The sequence below is a fragment of the Ursus americanus genome, chromosome 16, assembly GCF_024610735.1.
Source record: "Ursus americanus isolate L20-20 chromosome 16, mUrsAme1.1.p, whole genome shotgun sequence".
In the NCBI taxonomy this organism is placed as follows: Eukaryota; Metazoa; Chordata; class Mammalia; order Carnivora; family Ursidae; genus Ursus; species Ursus americanus.
Window position 1 is genome coordinate 9,300,190 of NC_142142.1, and position 25,842 is coordinate 9,326,031.

The 25,842-nt window shown below is 44.4% G+C and overlaps 1 protein-coding gene and 1 pseudogene across 2 annotated transcripts in view; both read right to left on the minus strand.

The window, feature by feature from the left end:
* Window positions 1-13,987, minus strand: part of P4HA3 (prolyl 4-hydroxylase subunit alpha 3) — a 40,751-nt gene extending 26,764 nt beyond the window's left edge. For both annotated transcript variants that reach the window (XM_045816295.2, XM_045816296.2), the window contains exons 1-3: window positions 13,759-13,987; window positions 4,283-4,425; window positions 3,261-3,484 (exon numbers count right to left, since the gene is read on the minus strand). In XM_045816295.2, coding sequence (XP_045672251.2) covers window positions 3,261-3,484; window positions 4,283-4,425; window positions 13,759-13,958 — 567 coding nt within the window. In that variant the 5' untranslated portion in view covers window positions 13,959-13,987. The remainder of the gene's footprint in view (window positions 1-3,260; window positions 3,485-4,282; window positions 4,426-13,758) is intronic.
* Window positions 5,541-5,639, minus strand: LOC123804269 (U6 spliceosomal RNA; annotated as a pseudogene).
* Window positions 13,988-25,842: the final 11,855 nt, after the last annotated feature.

Below are 25,842 nucleotides of genomic sequence, written 5' to 3' on the forward strand. Positions count from 1 at the left end.
TCAGGGCGTGGTCCCGGCGTTCTAGGATCGAGTCCCACATCGGGCTCCTCCGCTGGGAGCCTGCTTCTTCCTCTCCCACTCCCCTGCTGTGTTCTCTCTCTCGCTGGCTGTCTCTCTGTCACATAAATAAATAAAATCTTTAAAAAAAAAAGAAATATATTAAAAAAAAAAGAATATTCACCATCTTTGGCCTATGCTTCATGTGAGTTTAAGATTTAAGTATGCATTATTCGTATAGCTAAGGATACTCCAGGCCAAAAAATCAATATAATACGGGGTCTAAGGTCAGTGCAAATCAAAACCACAATGAGATGCCGCCTCTTGCCTGTGAGAGTGGCTATTATTAAAAGGACAAGAAAGAGTGCTGGCAAGGATGTAGAGAAATAGGGCTGTGCACTGTTGGCGGGAATGTAAATCGGTGCAGCCAACGTGGAAAATAATATGGAGGTTCCTCAAAAAATCAAAAACAGAACTGCCCTTTGATCTACCAATTCCACTTCTGGTATTTATCTGAATAAAATGAAAATACTAACTCAGAAGAAGATATCTGCACCCCCATGTTCATTGCCAGCATTACTTACAACAGCCAAGATATGGAAACAACCTAAGTGTCTCCACTGATGGATGAATGGATAAAGAAAATATCACACACACACACACACACACACACACACACACACACGGAATATTATTCAGCCATAAAAAAGAAGGAAAGTTTGCCATTTGCAACAACACGGAGGGACCTTGAGGGCATTATGATAAGTGAAATAAATTAGACAGAGACAAATACCGTACAATCTCACTTATATGTGGAATCTAAAACAAAAACAAACAATAATAACAAAAACCCGAGCCTATAGTTACAGAGAACAGATTGGTTGCCAGAGGTGGGAAGCAGGGAGTGAGTGAAATGGGTGAAGGGGGTCAAAAGGCACAAACTTCTGTTTATAAAATAAATAACTCATGCAGATGTAATGTACTCCAAAAAAAAAAATGGGGGGGGGGAATCTAAGGCCAGTGATACCACCAGAATACCTGGAAGAAGAAAACCCAGAACCCTTTGGAGTGATATTCCCACAACTCCAGTCACAGAGATTCTTTCAGAGGGGAAAAAAGTCCTGCTAAAGATAAGTTCACGAACATGATAAACCATATCAGGAAATAATCAATCATGAGCAAGAGTCAACAGACATGACAGCAAGGTAGTGCAAACTAAGAATTTCAGAAACTAGAAAGATTGATCTGCTTTAAAATAATCCATGGAGGTGAAAACTGGAGACGTGTAGACGTAATAAATTTGGCCACATGTTAATAATCATTGAAGCTGCTTCTTCGACCCAGCAGTACCACTCCCAGGTGTTTATTCAAGAGAAATAAAAACAACTGTCCACAGAAAGACTTACACAAGAATGTTAATAGCAGCTTTATTCACAGTAGCCCAGGCTGGAAACCATCCAAGTATCCATCATTAGGAGACTGGATAAACAGTATGTAGTATAGTCATACAACGGAATACTACTCAGCAGTAAAAAGGAATGAACTAGTAATAAATCAACAAGGTGGATAAATTTCACAGATACACTGTGCTGAGAGGAGCTGGACTCGGGATAGTACATACATATTGTAAGGCTCAGGACAGTTCCCAGGCACCCAGGCAAGGGTAGAGTAGAAGGGAAGGGTTGGCAGTAGTGAGAAGAAAGAGGAAGGGGGCTTTATTGTGCTATATGAAAATTCATTTTTTAATATTAACTTTAATGCCTTCTGTTTTACGTAAATTCCTTTTTAAAAATCTGAAATGAACGTTGCAAAATCTTAACACATATTTCATCTCAATTATAGACAGAACTGCTTGTTACATTATTTTATGTAGTTTTCTTATATTTGAAATGTTTTCTCTTTCATAATAAGTAAATAAATACAGAAATAAAGACTGCCAGTGAGGCTTTCAGGAAGGAACTTACTGAATTTTTAACATATTGTTTTAGTTTCAGAAAGGCCTCATGAATGAAGCATATATTGCTTCCATACATGGAACTATTTTACCTGGCTGAAATTTAAATTAGTCATGAACGTGATGATTGAGCTCTGATTCCATTCAGGATCTTAGAGAAGGAAAAGCAATACATAGAGAGGCTTAGGGCAACCCACCGTGCACTAATTTTTGGAAGACTGATCCCTAAAACTTGAAATCAGGGCACACGAGGCCCACTCTCAGGTCTGCTAATGAATACTGTAGGGGCTGGGAAAATTCACTTTCCTGCAATACACATCTTCAAAATTAAAAAGGATTTACTCGGGGCGCCTGAGTGGCACAGCGGTTAAGCGTCTGCCTTTGGCTCAGGGCGTGATCCCGGCATTCTGGGATCGAGCCCCACATCAGGCTCCTCCGCTATGAGCCTGCTTCTTCCTCTCCCATTCCCCCTGCTTGTGTTCCCTCTCTCGCTGGCTGTCTCTATCTCTGTCGAATAAATAAATAAAATCTTTAAAAATAAAATAAAATAAAATAAAAAGGATTTACTCCATTACTTCTTAAGGCAAAGGCTAACAAAGAGTATATTGTAAAAATGACCTCAAATGGTCTTATAAGTTATGGTCAAAGATCAGTTAAATATCTCATATGGAAGGTTCCTGAAGTCTATTTCCTCAAGTAATGTTAAAGTGAACGGCCTCAGCTTTTTGACACTACCTTAATCTAGTATTTCCAAATGCTTAGGAGATGTTGCGAGGGATTCCAGAAAGTCTCAGGAGGCTGAGTTCCTGTGATCTTACCTCACATCTCCACCTCTTCTGTCCTTCCCCACCCTTGAACCCTGCTTCTCCTTTCCACCCAGCTGTTCATCTGCTGGCACGGTGCTACTGTTAGGGTGACCCCAGGACCATTTTTCCCAGCTCAGTCACCACTTATGTCTGCCGTCCAGCCATAACTAATAACACTAATAACACTCCCTTCACTCTCAAGCGTGTCCTGCGTATGAGATCACCTTAATTATCAGGAAAACAGTTATTATGGAAAGACTCAGAGTTAAAAGACCCAGGTTCAAAATTGATTTCCGCTACTTAAAATTGTGTAACCTTGGGCAGATTATTTACCGTGCCTGAACCTCGGCTTCTTCATCTGAAAATGGGGAATTATACCAAATTTCCAAGTTTGCTGGAAGGACTGAAAGCATGTAAAAGCAATCAGGATATAGTTATTTCATCTACAAGAAATGAGAGCTGAGCACTTCGCTCTCTCTCTCTCTCTCTCCGAGTACTGTTACCTTGCCAACTTGGAAGCAGTCATCTGCTGTGAGGGCGAAGAGCCGTGTGGGACTGTACAGGTCAGTGACGGCGGAGCCAGCGACTCTCTGGAAGACGCCCCGGGCCAGGCCCTTCACGTTGAGCATGTATACATCCTGCAGTCGCATCAGGGCCCTTGCTGCTCCCTCCAGGTCCTCGAAGGCTGGCAGGTCCTGCTCCACCTTCTCATAACCATCCTTCAGGGCTGCAGGGCAGTACACACACCAATCCACCGTTCAAACAGCAGCTGGTGAGCGCTTGATACAGACAAGGCATAATCACCGTTCAAATATGTCATGAGCAAAGATCAAGTTTTATCGGTCTTTATCCCCCGTGACTAGCACAGTTCCTGGCACAGAGTGGGTGCTTAAGCTCCTGAATAAAACACGGGGAACATAAGCTCTAGAATAAAAACTAAAGCACACCCGTGTTGTTCCATCCTGTCTCCGGGAATCTTGCCCTTTGTGGGGAGAACTCCTCTTCCTCTTAATCTCCCCAAAGTCCAGCAAATTTCTTCAAGTACAAAGTAGAATAAATTAGGAAACTGACCTTGCTACAGATCACATTATAGTTTAATAAAATAGAAATTATTAGACAGATACGTACATGGAATGATATAACCTGTACTTCTTCACAGGGTTGTTTGTAGGGAAGATCGAATGAGATAATGGACATGAAAGCGCTTCTTTTTTTTTTTTTTTAAGATTTTATTTTTGAGTTATCTTTACACCCGACGTCGGGGCTGGAACTCATAACCCCAAGATCAAGAGTCACATGCTCCACCATCTGAGCCAGCCAGGCACCCCAAGAGTGCCTTCTGATGTACAGAAATCACACAGACATATTAACAAGAGGACCTAGTTCTTCGTAGTAGCTAAAGCTCTGAAGATGGAGTAATACCTACCCACTTCATGACCCTTCATCATATTCCACCAGAATCTCTCTCCTTCCCAGAGTCAGGAGACAGAATCTTCTCTTACCCTCCAGCCCTCCTCCTCATTACCTCGGATGTTCTCACTGGCCTCCAGACTATGTACCACATTCCTCCAGTCAGACTGTAGGCGTTTGATGAGAGTATATGCAAGCAGAGGGTTAGACACAGGGGTTGCCGAATCCTCGTGCAAAGAAAGCACCTTGTCATAGAATCTGGAAGAGAGGAGTAGAACGATCTCGCTCACTGACGTACCCACTACCCCTAGCAAAGGCTGGCATGGTGTATGTACATTTAGAGTAGTTAAAAATGAAACGGGAACCCTTTGCGACTCACATAATACTCTAACCAATAAGCACAAAGAATATGAAAACTACCAAGACAACAGAAGTAGGTCCATTCATTTGTTCAATGGGTCAGTCTCTACTGGTCAATTAGTGCATATCGGGCACCACGCTAGATGCTAGAGGTACAAAGGCAAGACAGGGTGGAGCTCTCAAGGAGTTCACAAACCGGAAAACCTTTTCTCTCATCACTCTATAGTCAATACTTAGAATCTGGCAGAAGCTCAAAAATGTTGTTAAATTAATTGCAATAACTGTGATACCTGCTAGGAGAGAAGTGAGCTTATAATGCTATGTAATGCTCCAGCCACTTGCAGGCAGGATCCCTAACCCAGGTGGGAGTTAGTAGGTGTAAGGGAAGACTTCCCGGAGGAAACGGCACTTAGATCTGAGTCCTAAAGGATTAAACGATTGATAGCTACTATTTACCGAGCCTTTACCACATATCAGGCATCCTGTTAAGTGCTTTAAATATAGTTTGTCTCATTTAATACCCCCAACAACCCTCAGAGTAGATTTTATCACGCCCATTTTGAAGGGAGAGAAAATGGAGACAAGGCCACACAGTAAGTGACAAAACCAGATCTGAATCCAAATCTTCCTGACTCTGAAGCTTGTTCTCAGCCGATTTTGCCATATTGTTTCCATGGAGCTAAACCAAAAAAGGATGAAGTTTTTTTTGTTTTTGTTTTTTAGTTTTTTGTTTTGTTTTGTTTTGTTTACTTGCGTATAGTTGACTCACAGTGTTACATTAGTTTCAGGTGTACGTCACAGTGATTAAAAAAAAATATGGGGGGCGCCTGGGTGGCACAGCGGTTAAGCGTCTGCCTTCGGCTCAGGGCGTGATCCCGGCGTTATGGGATCGAGCCCCACATCAGGCTCCTCCGCTAGGAGCCTGCTTCTTCCTCTCCCACTCCCCCTGCTTGTGTTCCCTCTCTCGCTGGCTGTCTCTATCTCTGTTGAATAAATAAATAAAATCTTTAAAAAAAAATATGGAACGATGCACGAATCTGTCATCCTAGCACAGGGGCCATGCTCATCTTCTCTGTATCCTAGGAATAATATTTTTTGAGCCAATGGGGACCACCATGTACAAAAGCACAGAGGCTTGACAAATGTGTGTTCATTCAATAAATCAGTCTATACCGGTTATTCGCTAGATGGCGGACTCCATGCTAGATGCTGGGGATGAAAAGGCAAGACAGGGTCCAATGCTTGAAAATTTCATGAACAAGAAGAGAGTTGTTTTTCTCATTGCTCTAAACCTAAATTCAACATACATTTCTATGAAAGAGTAACCAAAATACACTCTTCTAGGAGCTGAAGGCAGGATTTCGATTAAGACAATAAACTTGGTCTCAGATGGCCTAGTGGGGTGAGACACAAATAATTACATAACAGATGCAACACCAGGTTTAAGAACAAGGCTTAGGGGGCAGTAAGGAGAGAGGGTAATTAATTTGGCCAGAGCAGGTCAGAGATGGTTTCACAGAGGAGATTATACACCAAAACTTGATAGGTGGACGCAAATAATGAGGAAGGGAGGAGAAGCAGGCAGAGACGGTTCAACATATGTGAAGGGATGGAGAGAAAAGGTAGGGGAGTTCCAAGTTGTTCAGTACCACTGGAGCCCCAGGGGTGTCGGAAGGATGATGGGTAGATCAGACTGGACAAGGGAGGAGCACCTCACAGGCCCTGCTGAGGAATTTGGGTTTTACCCTGAGTGCAATTAGGGGCCACCAAAAGGTTTTAAGTGACAGCTGGATACACTATGATATGTTTACGTATACGAATCTATGAGAGGGTGGGGTTCAGAAGTGGGGATGATCGGAGGCAACAAGAACAGTTTGGAGGCCAATTCAAAAGTGGAAGCAAGAGTAAGGAGAGTCTGAACCATAATAATGACAGTGGGGGCAGAGGACGGGATAGATTCAAGGGAGATATTTAGGAAGCAGTCCACATACAAACTGGTGGCTGCAATGGGGGAGGTAGCCATGGGGTTGTCCAGCAGGTGTCCAGGCTCTCTGGCTTGCCGACATGTATAGAAAAGGGCCAGAAATGGTGGGACCAGAAGTGATCATTTTCTAGTTAATTTCCCTCCTCTTCAGATGTCCTACCACAGTGTTCACATCAGCAAGAGATGCTGTTTCCTTTCCTGGCATATTATAGTTATTCCATTTCTAACGCACTATTGGGATTATAACAATTTATTGATTATAATAAGGCAGACCTACCCACAGCGAATATCATTCTCAACAGGGAAAAACTGAGAGCTTTTCTCCTAAGGGAAACATGGCAGGGATGTCCATAATCACTACTGCTGTTCAACAGAGTACTAGAAGTCCTAGCCTCACAATCAGACAACAAGAAGAAATAAAAGGCATCTGAATCGGCAAAGAAGTCAAACTCTCACTCTTTGCAGATGATATGATACTTTGTGTGGAAAACCCCAAAGACTCCACCCCAAACTTGCTAGAACTCATACAGGAATTCAGCAAAGTGGCAGGATATAAAATCAATGCACAGCAATCAGTTGCATTTCTATACACCAACAATGAGACAGAAGAAAGAGAAATTAAGGAGTCGATCCCATTTACAACTGCACCCAAAACCATAAGATACCTAGGAATAACTCTAACCAAAGAGGCAAAGGATCTGTACTCAGAAAACTACAGAACACTCATGAAAGAAATTGAGGAAGACACAAAGAAATGGAAAAACATTGCATGCTCATGGATTGGAAGAACAAATATTGTTAAAATGTCCAAGCTATCTAGAGCAATCTACACATTCAATGCAATCCCTATCAAAATACCATCAACTTTTTTCACAGAGCTGGAACAAATAATCTTAAAATTTGTATGGAACCAGGAAGACCCCAAATAGCCAAAGGAACATTGAAAAAGAAAACCAAAACTGGTGGCATCACAATTATGGACTTCAAGCCCTATTACAAAGCTGTAATCATCAAGACAGAATGGTACTGGCACAAAAACAGACACACAGATCAATGGAACAGAATAGAGAACTCAGAAATGGACCCTCAACTCTATAGTCAATTAATCTTCGACAAAGCAGGAAAGAATATCTAAGGGAAAAAAGTCTCTTCAACAAATGGTGTTGGGAAAATCAGACAGCCACATGCAGAAGAATGAAACTGGACCATTTTCTTACATCATATACAAAAATAGACCCAAAATGGTTGAAAGACCTAAAGATGACAGGAATCCATCACAATCCTTGAGGAGAACACAGGCAGCAACCTCTTTGACCTCGGCTGCAGCAACTTCCTGCTAGACACATCTCCAAAAGCAAGGGAAAACAAAGGCGAAAATGAACTGTTGGGAGTTCATTAAGATAAAACGCTTTTGCACAGTGAATAAAACCAAAAGACAACCGACAGAACGGGAGAAGATATTTGCAAATGACATATCAGATAAAGGGCTAGTATCCAAAATCTATAAAGAACTTATCAAACTCAACACCCAAAAACAAATATCCCAATCAAGAAATGGGCAGAAGACCTGAACAGACATTTCCGCAAAGAAGACATCCGAATGGCCAACAGACACATGAAAAAGTGCTCAACATCACTCAGCATCAGGGAAATACAAATCCAAACCACAATGAGATACCACCTCACACCACTCAAAATGGCTAAAAATAACAAGTCAGGAAACGACAGATGTTGGAGAGGATGTGGAGAAAGGGGAACCCTCTGACACTGTTGGTGGGAATGCAAGCTGGTACAGCTGCTCTGGAAAACAGTATGGAGGTTGCTAAAAAGTTGAAAATAGAGCTACCCTATGACCCAGCAATTGCACTACTGGGTATTTACAAATGTAGTGAACATTCGTAGTGATACAAATGTAGTGAACTGAAGGGGCACCTGCACCCCAATGTTTATAGCAGCAATGTCCACAACAGCCAAACTATGTAAAGAGCCCAGACGTCCACTGACAGATGAATGGATAAAGAAGATGTAGTATATATTTACAATGGAGTATCACGTAGCCATCAAAAAATGAAATCTTGCCATTCACAATGATGTGGATGGAACTAAAGGGTATTATGGTAAGCAAAATAAGTCAATCAGAGAAAGACAGTTATCATATGATCTCACTGATACACGGAATTTAAGAAACAAGGCAGACAATCATAGGGGAAGAGAGGAAAAAATGAAACAAGAGGAAACCAGAGAGGGAGAAAAACCGAACTGTAATATACTCTTTATCTTAGGAAACAAATTGAGGGTTGCTGGAAGGGAGGGGGGTGGGGGGATGGGGTGGCTTCGTGATGGACACTGGGGAGGGTATGTGTTGTGGTGAGTGCTGTGTGTTGTGTAAGACTGATGAATCACAGACCTGTACCCCTGAAACAAATATGTTAATAATAAAACATAATAATAATTGAAAAAAAATTAAAAAATATATATAATAATTATATATGTTAATAATAAAACATAATAATAATTTAAAAAATAAAAATTAAAAAAATATATATAATAAGGCAGACCCAAGAGTTCTAGGCATGCCCTCTAAAAATTTTTTCCTTATTTTAAAATTATTAATTTCGAGAACGATATAACAACAACAATGGAAATAAAAGGAAAAAGTGCATGCAAAGTGAAGAGGCTATGGATTTATAGGAATGTGCTCAAGAGCGGTGAGGATATAGGAGTCCTTTGGCCAGAGTGGAAGATTTCAGTGAGCAGGAAGGGATGAAAGTAAGAACAGAGGGAGTGGCAGGGTGGGGGGGGGTGGGGGGTTCATTCCCGTGAAGCTGAGTCTGACCTAAGGGTTTCTCAAGGGTGGAGCCTGAATTGAAGATGACCTGCCTCCAGGTGCCTCCAGGGAGCCAAGAGTTCAATTCAAGCAAGACCTAAGAAACAGGAATCTGGGCCTGGGTGCCCCAGGGAGGAAATGAGAAGCCTGTCAAGTCCCAGGATGTCTCTGATCCCTGAAACAAGGCTCTTTGAGAGCAGCTACTCTAGGGTTTTAAAAACTAAACCAGCCTCCAGGGTGTGGGATTTTTTTTTTTTTTTTTTTTTTTTTACTACCCATTATTTCCTGCTTCAGCTCCATATGGAACTACTTAGCGAAAGATATTTCACTGCTAGACGAAAACACTTACAAGCAGAGACTTGGGCTTGAATCCAGCCTGAAGAGTAAGGATCGAAGGACAACTGAGGCTGAGTGCGCAGTAATTTGATAGACAGTTGGACTGGGAGGAGACCCAGCCTTCAACTCTCCCTCGGTTTGCTCCTCTGTAATATGACAGAACTGGTCTAGTCTAGAAGATCTCTATGGATCCTTTCAGCATGACCATTCTATCGTTTCTTTCCATCATCTTTTCCGTAACTGAATAAAGAGATTCTTCATTTGGTGCTTGAGGACTAACGCTTAACAGGCATCAGAGGAAAGAAGCAAGGGAGCGAGGTGAAGATTTTCCCCAAGTCCTCCAGCATATCAGAAGCACCAGCTCCTTGTTCTCTTCACATAGCACGTTGTATTATGGGGTCGGTTTACTTAGGGCAGGGGTTTGATCTCTGGGGCAGCACATAATTCAGTGCAGCGTTCAAATACGTCACTTTTCTGTCACACAAAGAAAAAACCTATCAACAGATATCTGAGACTGGTTTGGAATCCAAACGTTGGCCCTATTCCCAGCCTCTGAGCAAATAGCTGGTTTTCAGAGACTGAGTTACTGGATGCTGAATTCAAACCTCAGGGTTTCCTAAATGGCTTTTTGCTTTAACAAATGTTGCTGAGAGTGGAAAATCAGATCCCTGCTTCAAGAATCTGCACATCAAATTTGCAACCCAATCCTGCATTAAACAGCCTGGATAGGTTATCCAGCCGCAATATAAAGGCTATTTTAATTCAATATGTTTCTCCTTGGAAATTGCAAAATGGCTTTGTCTCAGTTCTTCTGAGACATTCCAAATACTTAATTCATAACACAAAAATTACTGCTGCTGCTATTACTCTTTCAATCTTGGTAGTTTTTTAAAATTGCAACAGAAAAAAAAAAGCTAGGGGTTAACTGTACATAGATAAATATACAACTAGTATATCTATATATCTATATACTGTACTAGTAAAATTTTTATTCATTAACTTGGGGTAAAGAGTAGTTTCAACATTGAAAAATATTTTATTTCTTTTCTTTTTTTAAAGATTTTATTTATTTATTTGAGAGAGGGAGTGAGAGAGAGCATGGGGGTGGTGCAAAGGGAAAGGCAGAACCCGCTGAGCAGGGAGCCATTCTCAGCTAGATCCCAGGACCCTGGGATCATGACCTGAGCCCAAGGCAGACGCTTAACTGCCTGAGCCACCCAACCACCCCCCAAATATTTTATTTCTAAATTTAGAAATTTAAAGAAGAATATCAACTGAAGCCCTTAGAAATAACATTTCAAGTTACATTAGATCACCAGATTGGGACTATAGGAAAATGAGCAGAACTGCCAAAATTCTTGTTTTAAGTAGCAATAATTTCACTAGGTTTTAGAGCATTGACTAAAGAACAACAGTCTCTAAAATATCAAACTAAACTTTCTGAAATTAATGCTCATAAGTCATAGGAGAAGATAATCTAGAATTTTTCTGAATCTTATTATCTGGGCTCTCACAATCTGAGTTACTGCTTAGAGCCAAAGGTGGGATCTAGTTTCACCAGGCAGCCTCAAAATAAACAAAAAAATCCTACAGTTACAGCTAACATTTGTTGAGCACCTATTACATTCCAAGCAAAATGATAAATGCCTTTACATGGTACTTAATCCTTCTAACAAGTCGGTGGGGTAGGTGCTATCATTATCATCATTTTACAGATTAGGAAACTAATGCCTAAAGAGGTAAAGGAAAGACCTTGCCTAAGGTCAGAGCCAAAGATTCAGAGGTCTGTTAAATTCCTGCATCCAGACTCTTAACCACTACGTACTCCAGCTGTTCATAAAACCTCAGCAGTTATGGGGTTTGGTCTGGGTCCTGGCACATCAGATAAAGCAAGCAGTAAGGACCTCATGGCATGATAAACAATTAAAAGAACTATATCCTAGTCCTGGATTTGCTACCTACTAGACGTATAATCTCAGGTAAGGGTATTAAACTTTAGTCTTCTCATATTTTAAATGATTTCTCATTTGTTTGAGAGAGTCATACAAACCTATTTCAAAGCATTGTGTGTAAGAAGCAAATGAGATTAGGGTTCTGTGACAGAGCTGTGACAATGTCAACGGTGAGGAGACAGTAAAGGAGACCAGCATCAGCACCCCCCACCCCCTCCACCAGTCATTTGATCCACAGTGCCATCTCTCAGTTCTGAACCTGTTCCTTGAGAGGCCCGGCATCAGGATCTTGACCCATCTCTCTCTGAGCCACCCAAATAAAGAGATTAGTGGTATGAGAACCACATGGGTAGCAGGGAACTTGCTGGAATTTCAAATCAAAGAGAAGTCTTTTATTTCCACCTATAAATCTAGACTCTGATGCATGTGGACTAAGAACAGAATTAAAACATTTTGCTTTATAGAGTAGGCCCATTAAACACTGGGCAACGATGCCACTCTAAAGAGTGACAAGAATGATTGAAATTATCATCTTTTATTGTTATAATACACACATATATTTTGTGTGTGTGCATGTGTGTATATTCACACTATTTCACACTGATAGTAAATTTAAACACACATATAACTGCTTATATGTAAGCTACATACGTAGGAGCACATACCAAATAACATCATCATTCAATCACCACTGAGTAACAAACGAGCTCTTTCACACACACTTCCTACACAACTTGATTCTCTCCAACAGGGGCTCTCTCATACGGCCACAGTGTCCCACGCGCCTTCTTCCCATGTGCCCCAGGATTGGTATTACTATCACATACACTCGCTCAGTTTTATCAGCAGACCATTGTGAGACAGCTCTCTGTTGTCTCAGCTCAGGAGAGGGCCAGATGATGTAAGACCTACAATAATATACTCAGATAGCAATGTGGTTACAGCACTGTTGTAGGCTTCTTCACGTCCAGAGCAGACACAGCACCTATTCAAACACAATGTATCACACAATACAGTCATTTTTCATAGCTTGACACTAACAGTCAATACATTATTACAGAGGCCCAGCGTGCCAAGTCTCCAGTATTTTATGCCACAGTGTGTAGCACCAGAGTTTGCTGATTGTGAAGCCAACAGTGGTGGCTGAGCATCTGCTTGTGTGCACTACACTCAGTATCCGCTAGTATCAAGTATGGTTTTCCCTAGTGTTTCCTTGGTGTCAAGGAACACATATTAAATCTTAGTTATCTTCTATTTAGAATTTAGAGAGCTCTTAGATGTGGGAAGAGAGGGGAGAGTTGAACCCAAAGGAGACAATGGACATCTCTCATTAACAATCACGATGCTCCCTGAGGGCAGGGTTGGGTCTTGCTCACCATTTTATCCCCACTACCTGGAACAGTGTGTGGCTCATACATAATAGGCAAACACCGGTACTGAATGAGTTAATGAACACGAAGCATTCTTCATATAATGAGCGGTACAAGCAGCATCCAGAGGGACGCAGAGATATCCTAGTGTGGGGCCCATCCGGTCCCAAAGGCATGTACATCTCACACATGGTCACAGAATGTCACTTCCTACCAAACACCAGTTCTCTGGGACACACACGTGGCTGCAGCGACACAGTATTTTCTCCCTCCCCCTCTTGCAGTCGCGCTGTGTCTCTGTGACACAGATCTGGGGGCCCACACGGCTTGCCGGCGTGCCTTGTGAGGTCCTCCTACTCGGCCTGAGTCACTCCGACCACACTTTTCCACAGCGCAGCAGCCTGGCTGTGTGAGGAGGGATCTGGGGTGCTACTGGGTGTGTGCGACGGCGTTCGCGGTCCCACACTGCGTGATACCGCGTCCCCGAGGTCACGCTCGGTCTGTTTCCCCCTTACCTCATGCCGCGGTGTCTCGAGGTCCCACCCCGGGTGACACCGGGTCTGATGGTCACCCTGGGCCACACGGTGTCTCAGCCTCACGGTCTAGCGAGGCTTACCCAGTCTCACACGGCGTCTGAGGTCCCACGCTGAGTGACAATGAGACTGAGTCACCCGCCACCCTACAGCACGGTGCCTCGGTCCCGCCCTCTGACTCAGTCTCCCCGACTCAGGCGCCTCTGTGGCCCCGCGCGCGTTTTCTCACCTGGTCAGGTCGCGCAGCCGCGCCTCCTCCCCGCGCAGGTAGCGCCGCAGCAGCCCCAGCAGCCGGCGCTCGGGCGCCAGGGCGCGCGCCACGCTGGTCAGCGCCGAGAACGTGTCCTCCCGCGCCGCGGCCCCGGCCGGGTCCCCTGCCCGCAGCGCCAGCACCGCCAGCAGCGCCGCCAGCCCCGCCGCGGGGCCCATCGCCGGCTCTCGCGCGCGTCCCCTCGGACGGTCCGGCCAGGCCCCGGCGCGCGCCGCTCCCGCCCGGCCCGCCGCCCGCCCCTCCCCTCCCCTCCCCTCCCCTCCCACCCGCTCCCTGCCCCTCCCGGCCGCTGGCCTGCCGGGCCGCCCCGCCTCGGCCCCCCCCTCCTTTGCTCTGACGCCTCCGGGCGCTCGCCGGCGCCCCCTCGCCTGCCCCCAGCTCCTCCGCCGGCGTGGGGGCTGCCTGCGCGCTCAGGGTCCGCCCGCCCCCCACCAACGCGCCGGCCCGGCAAGGTGTGTCCGCTGTGCCGGCTTCACGCTCCGGGAAACAGAGGCGAGGCTGTGCGAGGACGAATTCACCGGTCTACGGCTGAAGACGCCCTCCCCCGAATACTCACCCCTCTGGATCGGGGGTGGAAATACAGAAACACTAGTGGCTTCTGCTGGGGGGAATCCAGGAGAGTAAGTGAGGTGGTCGCTAATGACGATGCACGTGGAGAGCTGTGGGGGAGCAGAGGGAAGGAAGCGCTTCACCGAAGACTTGACGTCTGAGCCACCACGAAAGACAGGCAGAATTCTGACCGGAGGTAAAGGTGAAGGGTGAAGGTGTTTAGGGTCGCTGCATGACAAATCTAGGACCTATCAGACCTAAAGCTGTGAGATCCTGGGTCATTGCTCTGCACCACATACCTATGGCCACTTAAGCAAAAACATTGTTGTTGTTGTTATTATTATTATTATTATTATTATTATTATTATTATTATTATTATTCTACTAGGCTATTTATCCTTTCCCCCACCTTCTCAGGCAATGTTCATTCGTTCATTCGACAAATATTTAACACCTCTGTCACTGTGCTGAGGACACGGAGAAATAGCACATCCAACCCTGGACTTAGCAGGGAGTCCCTGCCCTGCAGAAATGGCGGGGAGGACTTTCCAAAGGAGGCAATGTGTGCAGGTCCAAAAGGATGAAAAGAAATGGTCTGGAAAATGACAGGCAAGGGAGGGATGGGCTTTCCTGGCAGAAGGTTCCTACCTATACCAAAGTTTGGAGATGGAAAAATAGTTTGAGTTCCAGAAATGATGGCACTGTGGTTGGAACTGTCAGATTATATTATCATTGCGTGACATACTAAAAAATGTAGCCTATTTTCTATGAAAATCCAATGGAAGTTTAAGGTGGCAATAACAGTAATAACAGCAACAGTAAAAATAATAGTTAATACTTACTGAGTGCTTCCTGTGGCTAGGCGCAGTCCAAGCATTTTACATGTATTAGCTGCTCATTTAATTCTCATACTGACTCTATGGCATAGGTAGTATTATTAGTCCCATTTTACAAATAAGAAGATTGAGGCACAGAGAGGATAAACACTCAACATTAATTATGCATAGACTACATTCAGAGGTGTGCTGATAAATTGGCTCTCCAGGAAAAGAAAAGCCCTGATTTGCAACATTTGCTGATTTCTGTGGTGTAAATTCTCCCACAATGGCCAATGTCAAGGTACTTAGATGATATCACTGAATCATTAGCTCTCATGAGCTGATCAGAGCAATGCTCCAGGATAGTACTGCTCATGGAAGGCACAGAGATGCACCGGCTAGAGCCCCCTTGGAGGAAGGACTTGCTGCACTGCTGGGGGTGGGGTGGGGGGGGTGCAGTCAGAAGAGTCTCCAGCAGTCAAAGCTCCTTAGGGTCTGTCCTGCAGCAGAGAGCAACCTTACCTGAGGCCATTTCAAAACGTCCTTGGGCAGCTTGCATGCAGTCACTGAGTGAGGTGAAGGAATAAAGATGAGCTTAACTTAAACCATGTGTCATTGTCTTTGGCAAAGTTTTGAAGGCCCTCGCGAAGATTGTTAAGCAAAATCTGGAAGGGCTGCCAGGGGACTGTTTCATGAGGGCTGGAAGGACAGGAGGGAAAACATTGTTGTAGGCTGGAGAAAAGGGCACCTGAATGCCGTTCCGTACTGGAAGAAGAATGAACCTTGTCCTGCAGGGAATGTGAAAATAGAAGATGTTCTAGTAATTACATTGTGAATCTGGCTAAAGAAGTCTCCAGGCAGAATGATGAAGTGCCAACTGGCTGCTTCTGGGAGACTACAGCAAAGCACAAAAAAACATGGAAGGAATGGCTCGGAGTTGAATTTAGAGGAAATACAGAGGGCCTAGGAGAGTCTTTCCAAGGATCTAAAGTTTCTCAAATAAAGAAATGACGCAGGGAAAGAACAAACCCCGGGGGGCTACGAGTACAGCATGACCTCCAGGTAAAGCTTTCAAAAGTATGGTTTTAAAGACTCTTTGTTGAGACTTTAGAAGGATTTAAGGGCATTGCCTACTAGAGCTTCAAAGAATCTTAAGGCCATTTCTTTTAGAGTCTCTCTGGTAAACAAGAGAGCCTCAAAGAGTCTTAAGAGTGTCCCCCATAAACTAAACTATTTCAACCAGGCAAAAATGCTTCTAAGAATCTTAGCACTGTTGTACCACAGCATCCTGACTCTCAGGCCCAAGGTAGAGAAGGGCCCAGAAAGAAATATAGATGTGGCTTTTGTCTAAAGGAGTGAATTCCAATAAGATTTACAGGAAATCATCAAAAGTTTTAAGATGAGGGGCACTTGGCTGGCTCAGTCAGTGGCGCATGTGACTCTTGCTCTCAGAGTTCTGAGTTCGAGCTCCATGTGGGGTGTAGAGATTACATACATACATACACTTTTAAAAAAAGCTTTAAGATAATTTTATCAGAAGAAGCACTACCAGTTAGGGTTAAAGACAAAGAAAACACAAAAAAAGAAAGAGAAGGAAGGAAGGGAAGAAAAAAGATGCCTTCAGAGCCCCTGTATCAGTTTCCTATTGCCACTGTAACAAATTACGGCAAACTTAGTGACTTGGAACAACTCAAATTTATTATCTTACATTTCTGGAGTTCAGAAGTCTGAAATAGGGATTTCACTGGGCTGAAATCAGGGTGTCAGTAGGGCTGTTTCTTCTGGAGGCTCTGGAGGAGAATCTATTCCTTGCTTTTTCCAGTTTCTGTGAGCTGCCTGCATTTCTTGATTCGTAGCCCTTTCCTTCATCCTCAAAACCAGAGATGCAACATGTTTAAATTTCTATTTGACTTTGCTTCCACTGTCGCATCTCCTTCTCAGACTCGTTTAAGGACCTTTGTGATTATACCAATCTCACCAAGATTAGTCCAGGATAATCTCCCCATGTCAAGATCCTTAACTTAATCACACCCCAAAAGTCTCAGGTTTAGGGAACTAGGGCATGGGCATCTTTAGGGGGGACGATATTCTGCCTACTCTAACCCCCAAACTTCTATGGGCAGAAATACGGCTGAGATGACTACTCAATTGCAAACAAAGGTTCGTGGCCATTTCAACATTCTCTCATCAGGAGAAGTGTTAGGAGGGAAAGTGTAGCAGAGAAGAAAGAGTGGAAAGAGATAATGTAACCAATTGTGGTTAAAACAGCTTTTTTGGGCAAATTTTGCAAATTCATATAGCAATGTGAACACGTTGCTGGGCTCACCCATCCTTCCAATCCTGAGGAGCTTTTCCCTCTCAGCAGTCTCTCTGATAGTATCCAGCCCCCTGAGACTTCCCTTTTTGGTTCTCTGTCCATAAACCTAGGCTTCAAACAGCTCCACTCTGCTGTGTGCTTCTCATGACTACATATGTCTGGGGCCAAGTGGCAGAAGGATACAGAGAGGAAAAAATCAGTGGGGGTTTCCCCACCCTGTTGGGATTGCTGAAAGCCAAATTTGCAGCACTATTTGAGATGATCCCAGTGTATGTAGACATAATACATAAGATAACTCGAAGCTTTAGACAGCCATACCAACCTCACTACCACCACTGCCACTGGAGCTGCTACTGTGAGATTGCCTGGGGGACAAGTGTGGGGTATGGGAAAAGAGAGAACAAAAGGAAAACATGAGGTATCCCCCCCTCTGAGTGTCAGGAGTTCTATTCCCTTCTCCCTGAGCCAGAGTATGAGGGCTTCTCCGCCAGGTCCCCCAAATCCTCACCCAGGGTCCCAATTCTGGGTTTGGGGCTACTGAGGACTGAAAAGTGGAAACTTAAAGCTGACTCCGTGGTGCTTCAAATTCTGGTCTTCTTCCCAAATTTACCTACTGTCATTTACTTTTCCCAGTCCTCGAATGCCTTTTCCATGCATTCTGTCCGGGTTGCATAGCTGTATTCAGTGGGTGAGACAGGGTAGAATGTGTCCATTTCATCTTCCTATAACTAGAGCTTCCTCCATGATAATATTTTATTCTAAATCTGCCCCGGAGAGGAATTTTAAAGTCACTCTAAGTAATACAGGGTTCCAAGTTTAACTAAATGTGAACTAAAATCTAACTAAATTATACTAGCAGTTCAAATAACTATCTGACAGGAGAATAGATATTTTCCAAGCACAGCTACATTTTTAAGAGCTCAATGTATGTTCCTGTTTGGTATTTAGCAAGGTGTTTTTTATTTTTAAACCTGTATTCGTAGACAATCCCTATTTCTGAATGTCAAAAAAGGAAAAATGGGGGCGCCTGGGTGGCACAGTGGTTAAGTGCCTGCCTTCGGCTCAGGGCGTGATCCCGGCATTACGGGATCGAGCCCCACATCAGGCTCCTCCGCTATGAGCCTGCTTCTTCCTCTCCCACTCCCCCTGCTTGTGTTCCCTCTCTCGCTGGCTGTCTCTATCTCTGTCGAATAAATAAATAAAATCTTTAAAAAAAAAAAAAGAAAACTTTAAAAACAGAAAAATGTATGCAATAGTCCCCCTTATTCACAGTTTTCTTTTCTGCCGGTTCATTCACCTGAGATCAACCGTGGTCCAGAAGCAGACGAAGCTCCTTCTGACACGCTGTCAGGTCAACAGTAGCCTAACGGTACGTCACAGTGCCCACACCCTCATCTCACTTCATCTCCTCACATAGGCATTTATCACCTCACGTCATCATGAGACGGGCAAGCACAGTACAATAAGATATATTGAGAGAGAGACCACATTCACATAACTTTTATTAGGTATATCGTTATATTTCTTCTATTTTATTGTTCGTTATTGTTGTTAATCTTTTATTGTGGCTAATGTATAAATTAAATGTTATCATAGGTACAAATGTATAGGAGAAAACATAGCATATATGGGGCTCAGTACTATTTGCAGTTTCAGGCATTTCCTGGGGGTCTTGGAATGTATCTCCGGCAGATACGGTTGGACTACAATATTAGCTTTGAGGAAATGTTACCAGTTATTAGGCTTCATAGTGCAAAAATGGAAAGAAAATTGAAGTGGAAATAAAAGGGTCAAGGAAAAGATCAAAATTTTCACATAAACGGCAAGGCACGATAAAAGAAAGGCTTTTCCAGAAATAGTAATCATCCTCAGTTTCATGCCATGTCCCTCTTCCCTGCTCACTCCACACCAGCCACTCTGGTCTTTGGCCTTTTCATTTCCCGCTGCTGCCAAGCTCTTTCCCGATCCATAATTTCTGACTAATTCCTACTCAACCTTTGAGTCATTTCCTTAGCATATTTTATTTGTCTGAAGATTAGGTTTGAATCTCCATATGATTCAAAATACACCCTATACTTTCCTTTGGTAGCATTTGTTACAATAGTGATTTCTTATTTCTATCATTAATGGCTATCGGCTCCACTCAATCACAAGCTTCATGGGGCAGGACCACCTAGCCGAATGCCTGGCAGTAGTAGTTACTCAAAGAAATAGAATAAACGGAGCTGAAAAATCATTCCAAGCAATCCAATCAATCAGCCTCTTGATCAAGCGTCCTCCGTGTGCCTGTCTTCTGCAAACCCTACATACTGTTTATCTCCATTTTTCCTCACAATAAGCCTGTGGAGTAGGTATTGTTTGTTTGTTTGTTTTTTAATATTTTATTTATTTATTTGACAGAGAGAGAGAGAGAGCCAGCGAGAGAGGGAACACAAGCAGGGGGAGTGGGAGAGGAAGAAGCAGGCTCTCAGCAGAGGAGCCCGATGCGGGGCTCGATCCCAGGACTTTGGAATCACGCCCAGAGCCGAAGGCAGAGGCTTAACGACTGAGCCACCCAGGTGCCCTGGGAGTAGGTATTGTTATCCCGCATTTTACAATTGAGGAAATCAAGGCTCACTGAGGTTAAGGGACTCATTAGCAAGATGGTAGAGCCTGAAACCGAACCCAGGGTGTCCAGTTCTTGGCTGGGCATTCTTCAGTAACATCATTAGTTCAGGCTGCTCATTATCAGTTCCTGGGTCAGCCTCCCTTACTATAGCCAAGGAGGGTTTCTGGGTTACTTCTACTCACTTCTCAGTTTTCTCCTCTGTATTATGAAGGGATTAAACCAATGGGTTGATGTTTCTGAAAGTGTAGTCCACGGTTCATCTGCATCAGAATCATGGTGGGGAAGAAGGGATGTTCTTTTTTTTTTTTTTTAAAGATTTTATTTATTTAATTTATTTGACAGAGATAGAGACAGCCAGCGAGAGAGGGAACACAAGCAGGGGGAGTGGGAGAGGAAGAAGCAGGCTCCTAGCGGAGGAGCCTGATGCGGGGTTCGATCCCATAACGCTAGGATCATGCCCTGAGCCAAAGGCAGAAGCCCAAGGACTGCACTACCCAGGCGCCCCAGGAATCTGCATTTTTAACAGGCCCTTGAGGAGATTCTTAACACTTGTCTGAGTTGAGAACACTTCATTAGGTGATTTCCCAAATTCTCTCTAGCTTTGAGAGCCTTTGCTTCTAAGACATTTGGAGGGCATGCGTTTGTATTTCTATCATCTTTTACACAGCCTGGAACTCAGTACGGTTTTAGTGAATAAATACATTTGAATTTGGAAGACAGATTCAAGTCCCTGCTGAGATACCTAAAACTATGCTTCCTTGGAGAAATTACTTCACCTCTTGACACTTAGAGTTATCATCTTTAAGATGGAAATAATAACAACAATCCCTTTTCTGGCTCCCAACAGTTGATGTGGAGGATAAATTAAATAATTTTGAAAGCTCTTGTGGTGATTCCATTGTACATATCAAGTGGACACCAACAGGGTTTACTTTGGTCCTTCAGACTCACTGCTGGCTGAGGTATGGCTCTTTTGAGTGGACTGAATAAGGAGCTTATTAAAACCAAACCAAACCAAACAAACAAACAAGCACCAATCCTGAAAATTACATTTCCTTCAAAGTGGATAGGGTCTTTCCAAGGAAGTAACATTGATTTTCTAGGAGAAACCGGAGGCATCCCCATAGTGCCCCCTGGTGGAACTTAGAAGCAAACTCAAATCCACCATCCTTGTCACGCATTTAGTTTAGCAGATCGATTGATCTATCTATCTATCTATCTATCTATCTATCTATCTATCTATCATTTATCTGTCTATCTCATCTGTTCTCCACCTAGACTAGGAGCTTTTGGTGGAACTTCTCTTTATCTCCAGAACCCAGCATTCATTCTTCACGCATTCATTCAACCATTACCGAGCATCCATGGTGCCAGGTGCTGTGCTTGGCACCCAAGGATAAGCAGAGGAGCCAGGTGGCTTCCCTGTCCTAGAACTCTTTACAGTCAAGTAATGGAGACAGATGAGTGAAGAGCCAATAACAACAGTGATTTATGCCATGTAGGAGAAGGTGCAGGGCACTGTGGAAGCCATTTTCTTTGGCCAATACCCAATGATCGGTTTAGAGAAAAGGCATGGCACCTGTAGGGACGGATGGCAAAAATGAGGCAGGAAGTGTAAATAGAAGCTAGTCGATGAAGAGCCTACCTTATTAATAAGTTTGGTTTTGTCCGAGGGTCAATGGGAAAAAACTGAACAGTTTTAAGCGGAGGAATGATGTGATGAGATTTTTGTTTTTTAAAGATCATTGTGGGGGCACCCGGGTGGCTCAGTCGCTTAAGCGTCTGCCTTTGGCTCAGGTCATGATCTCAGGGTCCTGGGGTAGAACCCCGCGTCATTGTTGCCCCAGCTCCCTGCTCAGCGGGGAGTCTGCTTCTCCCTCTCCCTCTGCCTCCTCCCCGCTGCTCATGCTCTGTCTCTCTCTCTCTCAACTAAATAAATAAAATCTTAAAAAAAAATAAAAGATCATTGGGACTACAGAAGGTTGAACTGACTGGAGGAAGCAAGACCAGAGGTAGACCGGGTCAGCTAGGAAGTCACTGCATAGTCCAGGTGAGACATGAATGTTTGGTTAGGAAGGATACATGGGGAGATTAAAACGTATTGTCAAAATTCTATTTCTCTCTTACAAAAGTGTCTTATTCTTTATAAATCTTACATTTCCATTACACAAATTCTTTAGTATATATGAAGTCATTCATTTAAAAACATATAAAACTGACAGAAAAAAATGTATTTTTGTGTTAACATAATCATAAAGATATGGAAGGGAAGGATGCACACCAAATTCACCTGACGAGGTGCGGTGTAACTGTAAAGAAAGCCATGATCGTCATTCTGCCCCGTATCCACACCTTTTACGGTGTGACTTTCCGTTTCCATTCATTGAGAAACGGAGTCTTATTCCCCCTCCCCTAGCATCTGGGAAGGCCTTATTACTTTCTTTAGCCGATAAAATGCAACAGAAGGGACAGTGTGCCAGTTCTGAGCCCAGGCCTCAAGAGGCCTTACCTGCATTGGCCTTCCCTTTTGGAACCCTGCCCAGGCACCCATGGGAAGCAGCCTGGGTTAGCCTGCTGGAAAAGGGGAGCCACGTGAGGCAGAGCTCAGCCAACCCCGCTGAGGTCATGCTAAACTAGCCGGCACCCAATCAACTTGGCAGCAGACCTCCATCTGATACGTGAACCCCACTATGACCAGAAGAGCCAGACAGCTGACCTCAGTCCCAATTGACAAATTGCATAACGGTAAGACGTATAATAGTTGTCTTCAGCCACTCAGTGTGGGGGTAATTTGTTTTACAGCAAAAGTTGACAGAAACTGGTGTCTGCAAGTGAAATGCTTACCTTTAACAAAACCCCAAACTCATGGCATTGGCTTTGGGATCAGGGATGGGTGGAGATTGGAAAAATGGCAAGCAAACAGTGAAGTCTGGAAAAATGGTGAGGAAATTGTTACTGGAGGCTGGAAAAATGGCAATCTGTGTTTTATAATGGCAAAACAATTGGCCAAAGTGTTGCCTATGGTAACTTGGAAAATGGGGGGGAAATACTCAGAAAGTTTTTGTTTGGCTAAGGAGATCTCTAGGCAGAGTGTTGAAAGTGTCAGTTGGGTGCTCCTAGCTGTGTAACCTCATAACAGGAAGAGAGGTACGAGCTAAGGAAAGAACTGGCAAAAAGAATTTAGAGAGAACAGAGAGGGGCAGGACTTAGTAGGTTAAAAATTAAAACTTTTTTCATCTTGAGGCTCTGGAGCCAGCATAGACTTATTACAGGAATATAACCCAGAGATGGAGATCATATCAAAGGTGTAGCTGTAACACACTTTATAAAGCCCTTTGAAAGAATTAGTGATGTCTAGTAGATTCCTAGACAAAAAGACGTCTTGGAATCCTAAGAGCAGTATCCACAGAAGCCTAACCTAAAATAGCGTGATGAAACTGAGGGACAGGTCTCAAAAACAGTTGTATGTCATTTGGAGTATAGAGTCAACCATAATCAGATACACAGAAAATCCACAAAATTTTAATTTTTCTTATTTATTTATTTAGGAGAGGGAGAGAGAAAGAGGGTCGGGGGAGGGGCAGAGGGAGAGAGAGAATCTAAAGCAGGCTCCACGCCCAATGTGGAGCCGGACACGAGGCTCGATCTCACGACCCTGAGATCATGACCCGAGGCAAAATCAAGAGTCGGAAACTAAACTGACTGAGCCACCCAGGTACCCCCGACACGCAAAATTTTTTAAAGAGTGGTTCATGGGAAAATACCAAAAGCCTGGGACTGAGAAATATTTCACATTGCTAGTCAGCTGCCCACAGGCGCCATTACTTCAGTAGTAGCTAAGGGAGGAGATGGACAAGGAAGGAAGGTCCAGAGGGCAGAGCCCAGAGGCACGGAGAGCCACTCCCAGGGAATAGAACCCAGGCTCGGGCAGGGCAGATTCCTTCTTCCAGGCTGGAGGCCGGACAGCATTTGTCTAGCTGGAGTCTGATTGCTCTGTTTAATAAGTAAGACTACGTGCACCTCTCACGCTTCTCGTTCTTGAATGGAAATGCCTGCTGGGGTTATCCTGCCTCCGTTTCATTGCACACTCGCAGAGCAATAGTTGGAACTTTGGGCATTTCACCCAGAAAGAGCGTATAAAATCAGAAGTGCCAAGGGCTGAGATGAGAAGCCTCTTCTCCAGCCTTCCCAGGATGCTCCTTCCTGCTTTCTCCGTGATGTCTGTCTCCTGTGTCTGCAAGGCCTTTCCTCGTGTCTTTGCCTGACAAACACCTGCTCTTCCTTCAAGGCTCCACTCTAGTCCCAGCGATTCTTTGGAGCCCTCCCTGCACCCCGCACAGTTGCCCCTCTCCCGTCCTGCACCATTCCGTACCTACCTCTAGTACGGCACTCTTCCCGCACTGTGCTTGTTCTTGTCTTCGTGAAGGTGTGGATTACATCTTGTCGACTTTTTATTCACCTCCCTGGTCCTCGTAGGTTAGTATTTACACAGGAGGAGAAAGGGATGGATCAGTCTAGAGACCTAAGTGTTAGTCCCGGATTTGCCACTGACCAGCTCTGTGACTCGGGGCAGCACTTCTCTGTGGATCTTAGTTTTCATCTGAATAGAAGTCGGAAGGGCCCTTTCTGACTGAAGACTAAGTAAGATTTATTGAAAGCCTCAGGGCATGGGGGCAAAAGCAGCAGAGTGGGAGTAAGGCAGCTTAGGTTCTGTAGAAATCCACTCTGGGCACTGCAGTGGATCCCTGGCCTCACCCTCAAGCTTCCCTAATTGTAAAGAGAGATGCTTGCATTGAATTTGGGTTCCTCGCAGAGCAGAGGTGCCGAGTCTGTTTCGTGGGACACGGATCCCTGTCCACCAGGGGGAAGTATGCATAGGTGGGACTGGCAAACAACCGGAAAAAACGGATCCAGTTGCTGGTTTTTTTCTGCCCTTGCTCCCTGGCCACAAGGGAATAAATCTCTCTTAACCCTCCCCCACACCAGCTTGCCTTATTTAGCCTCGGGTTGATTTTTTTTCCTTCAGTTTATGACTTGGCTGCAGCCAAAGTCTGGCTGGAAGCCGTCTAGCCAATCTCAAATACTCCTGCTTCCCAGTCTTCACTCATATTTCTTTGAGTTGAACGCACTGATCTACCATGTGGGCCTTCTCCCCTTCGCGTATTCACAGCCTACTTGCCTTCGAGAACTCAGCTCAAATTCCAATTCTGTTCACTTCAGCTGAACTTTTTTTTTTTTTTTTTTTTGAGCGCTCGGCTCCCTTCTGGGCACTGGGGGTCCCACCTTGAGTCAGTCACTTCCAGCCCTTGAGGGAGCTCACAATTGACTGGTTGACTGGGAGAGTCCAGGACACAAGCAGATCGTTTAGTCATGGTGTGGAACGTGCCGGAACAGAGGACGGCAAAGGGAGCTGTGGCAGTATAGAGGCTGGTGGGGCGGGGGTTGGGAAACAGGCAGGAAAGGCTCTTTGCTTCCATGATGCCTGAGTTGAGGGTTAGGGGAGGAGTTGTTTGCAAAGTGAAGAGGTGTCAAGCGGTGTGCCACAGGGAGAGCCCCCTCCCTGCCATGTCTCCTGTGCGGGGAGCTCCCATATCAGGGGGAGACCCTGCCTTTTACTACTCTGGGCTGGTACCGCCATTTCTAGCGTAGTGTATTAATTCTGGATCCAGCTCTTTGAAAACTGTCCACGTGGTGATTGGGAAGGTGAGAGGATGGCCATACAAGGAACAGTAGCTGAACTGTGCATATTT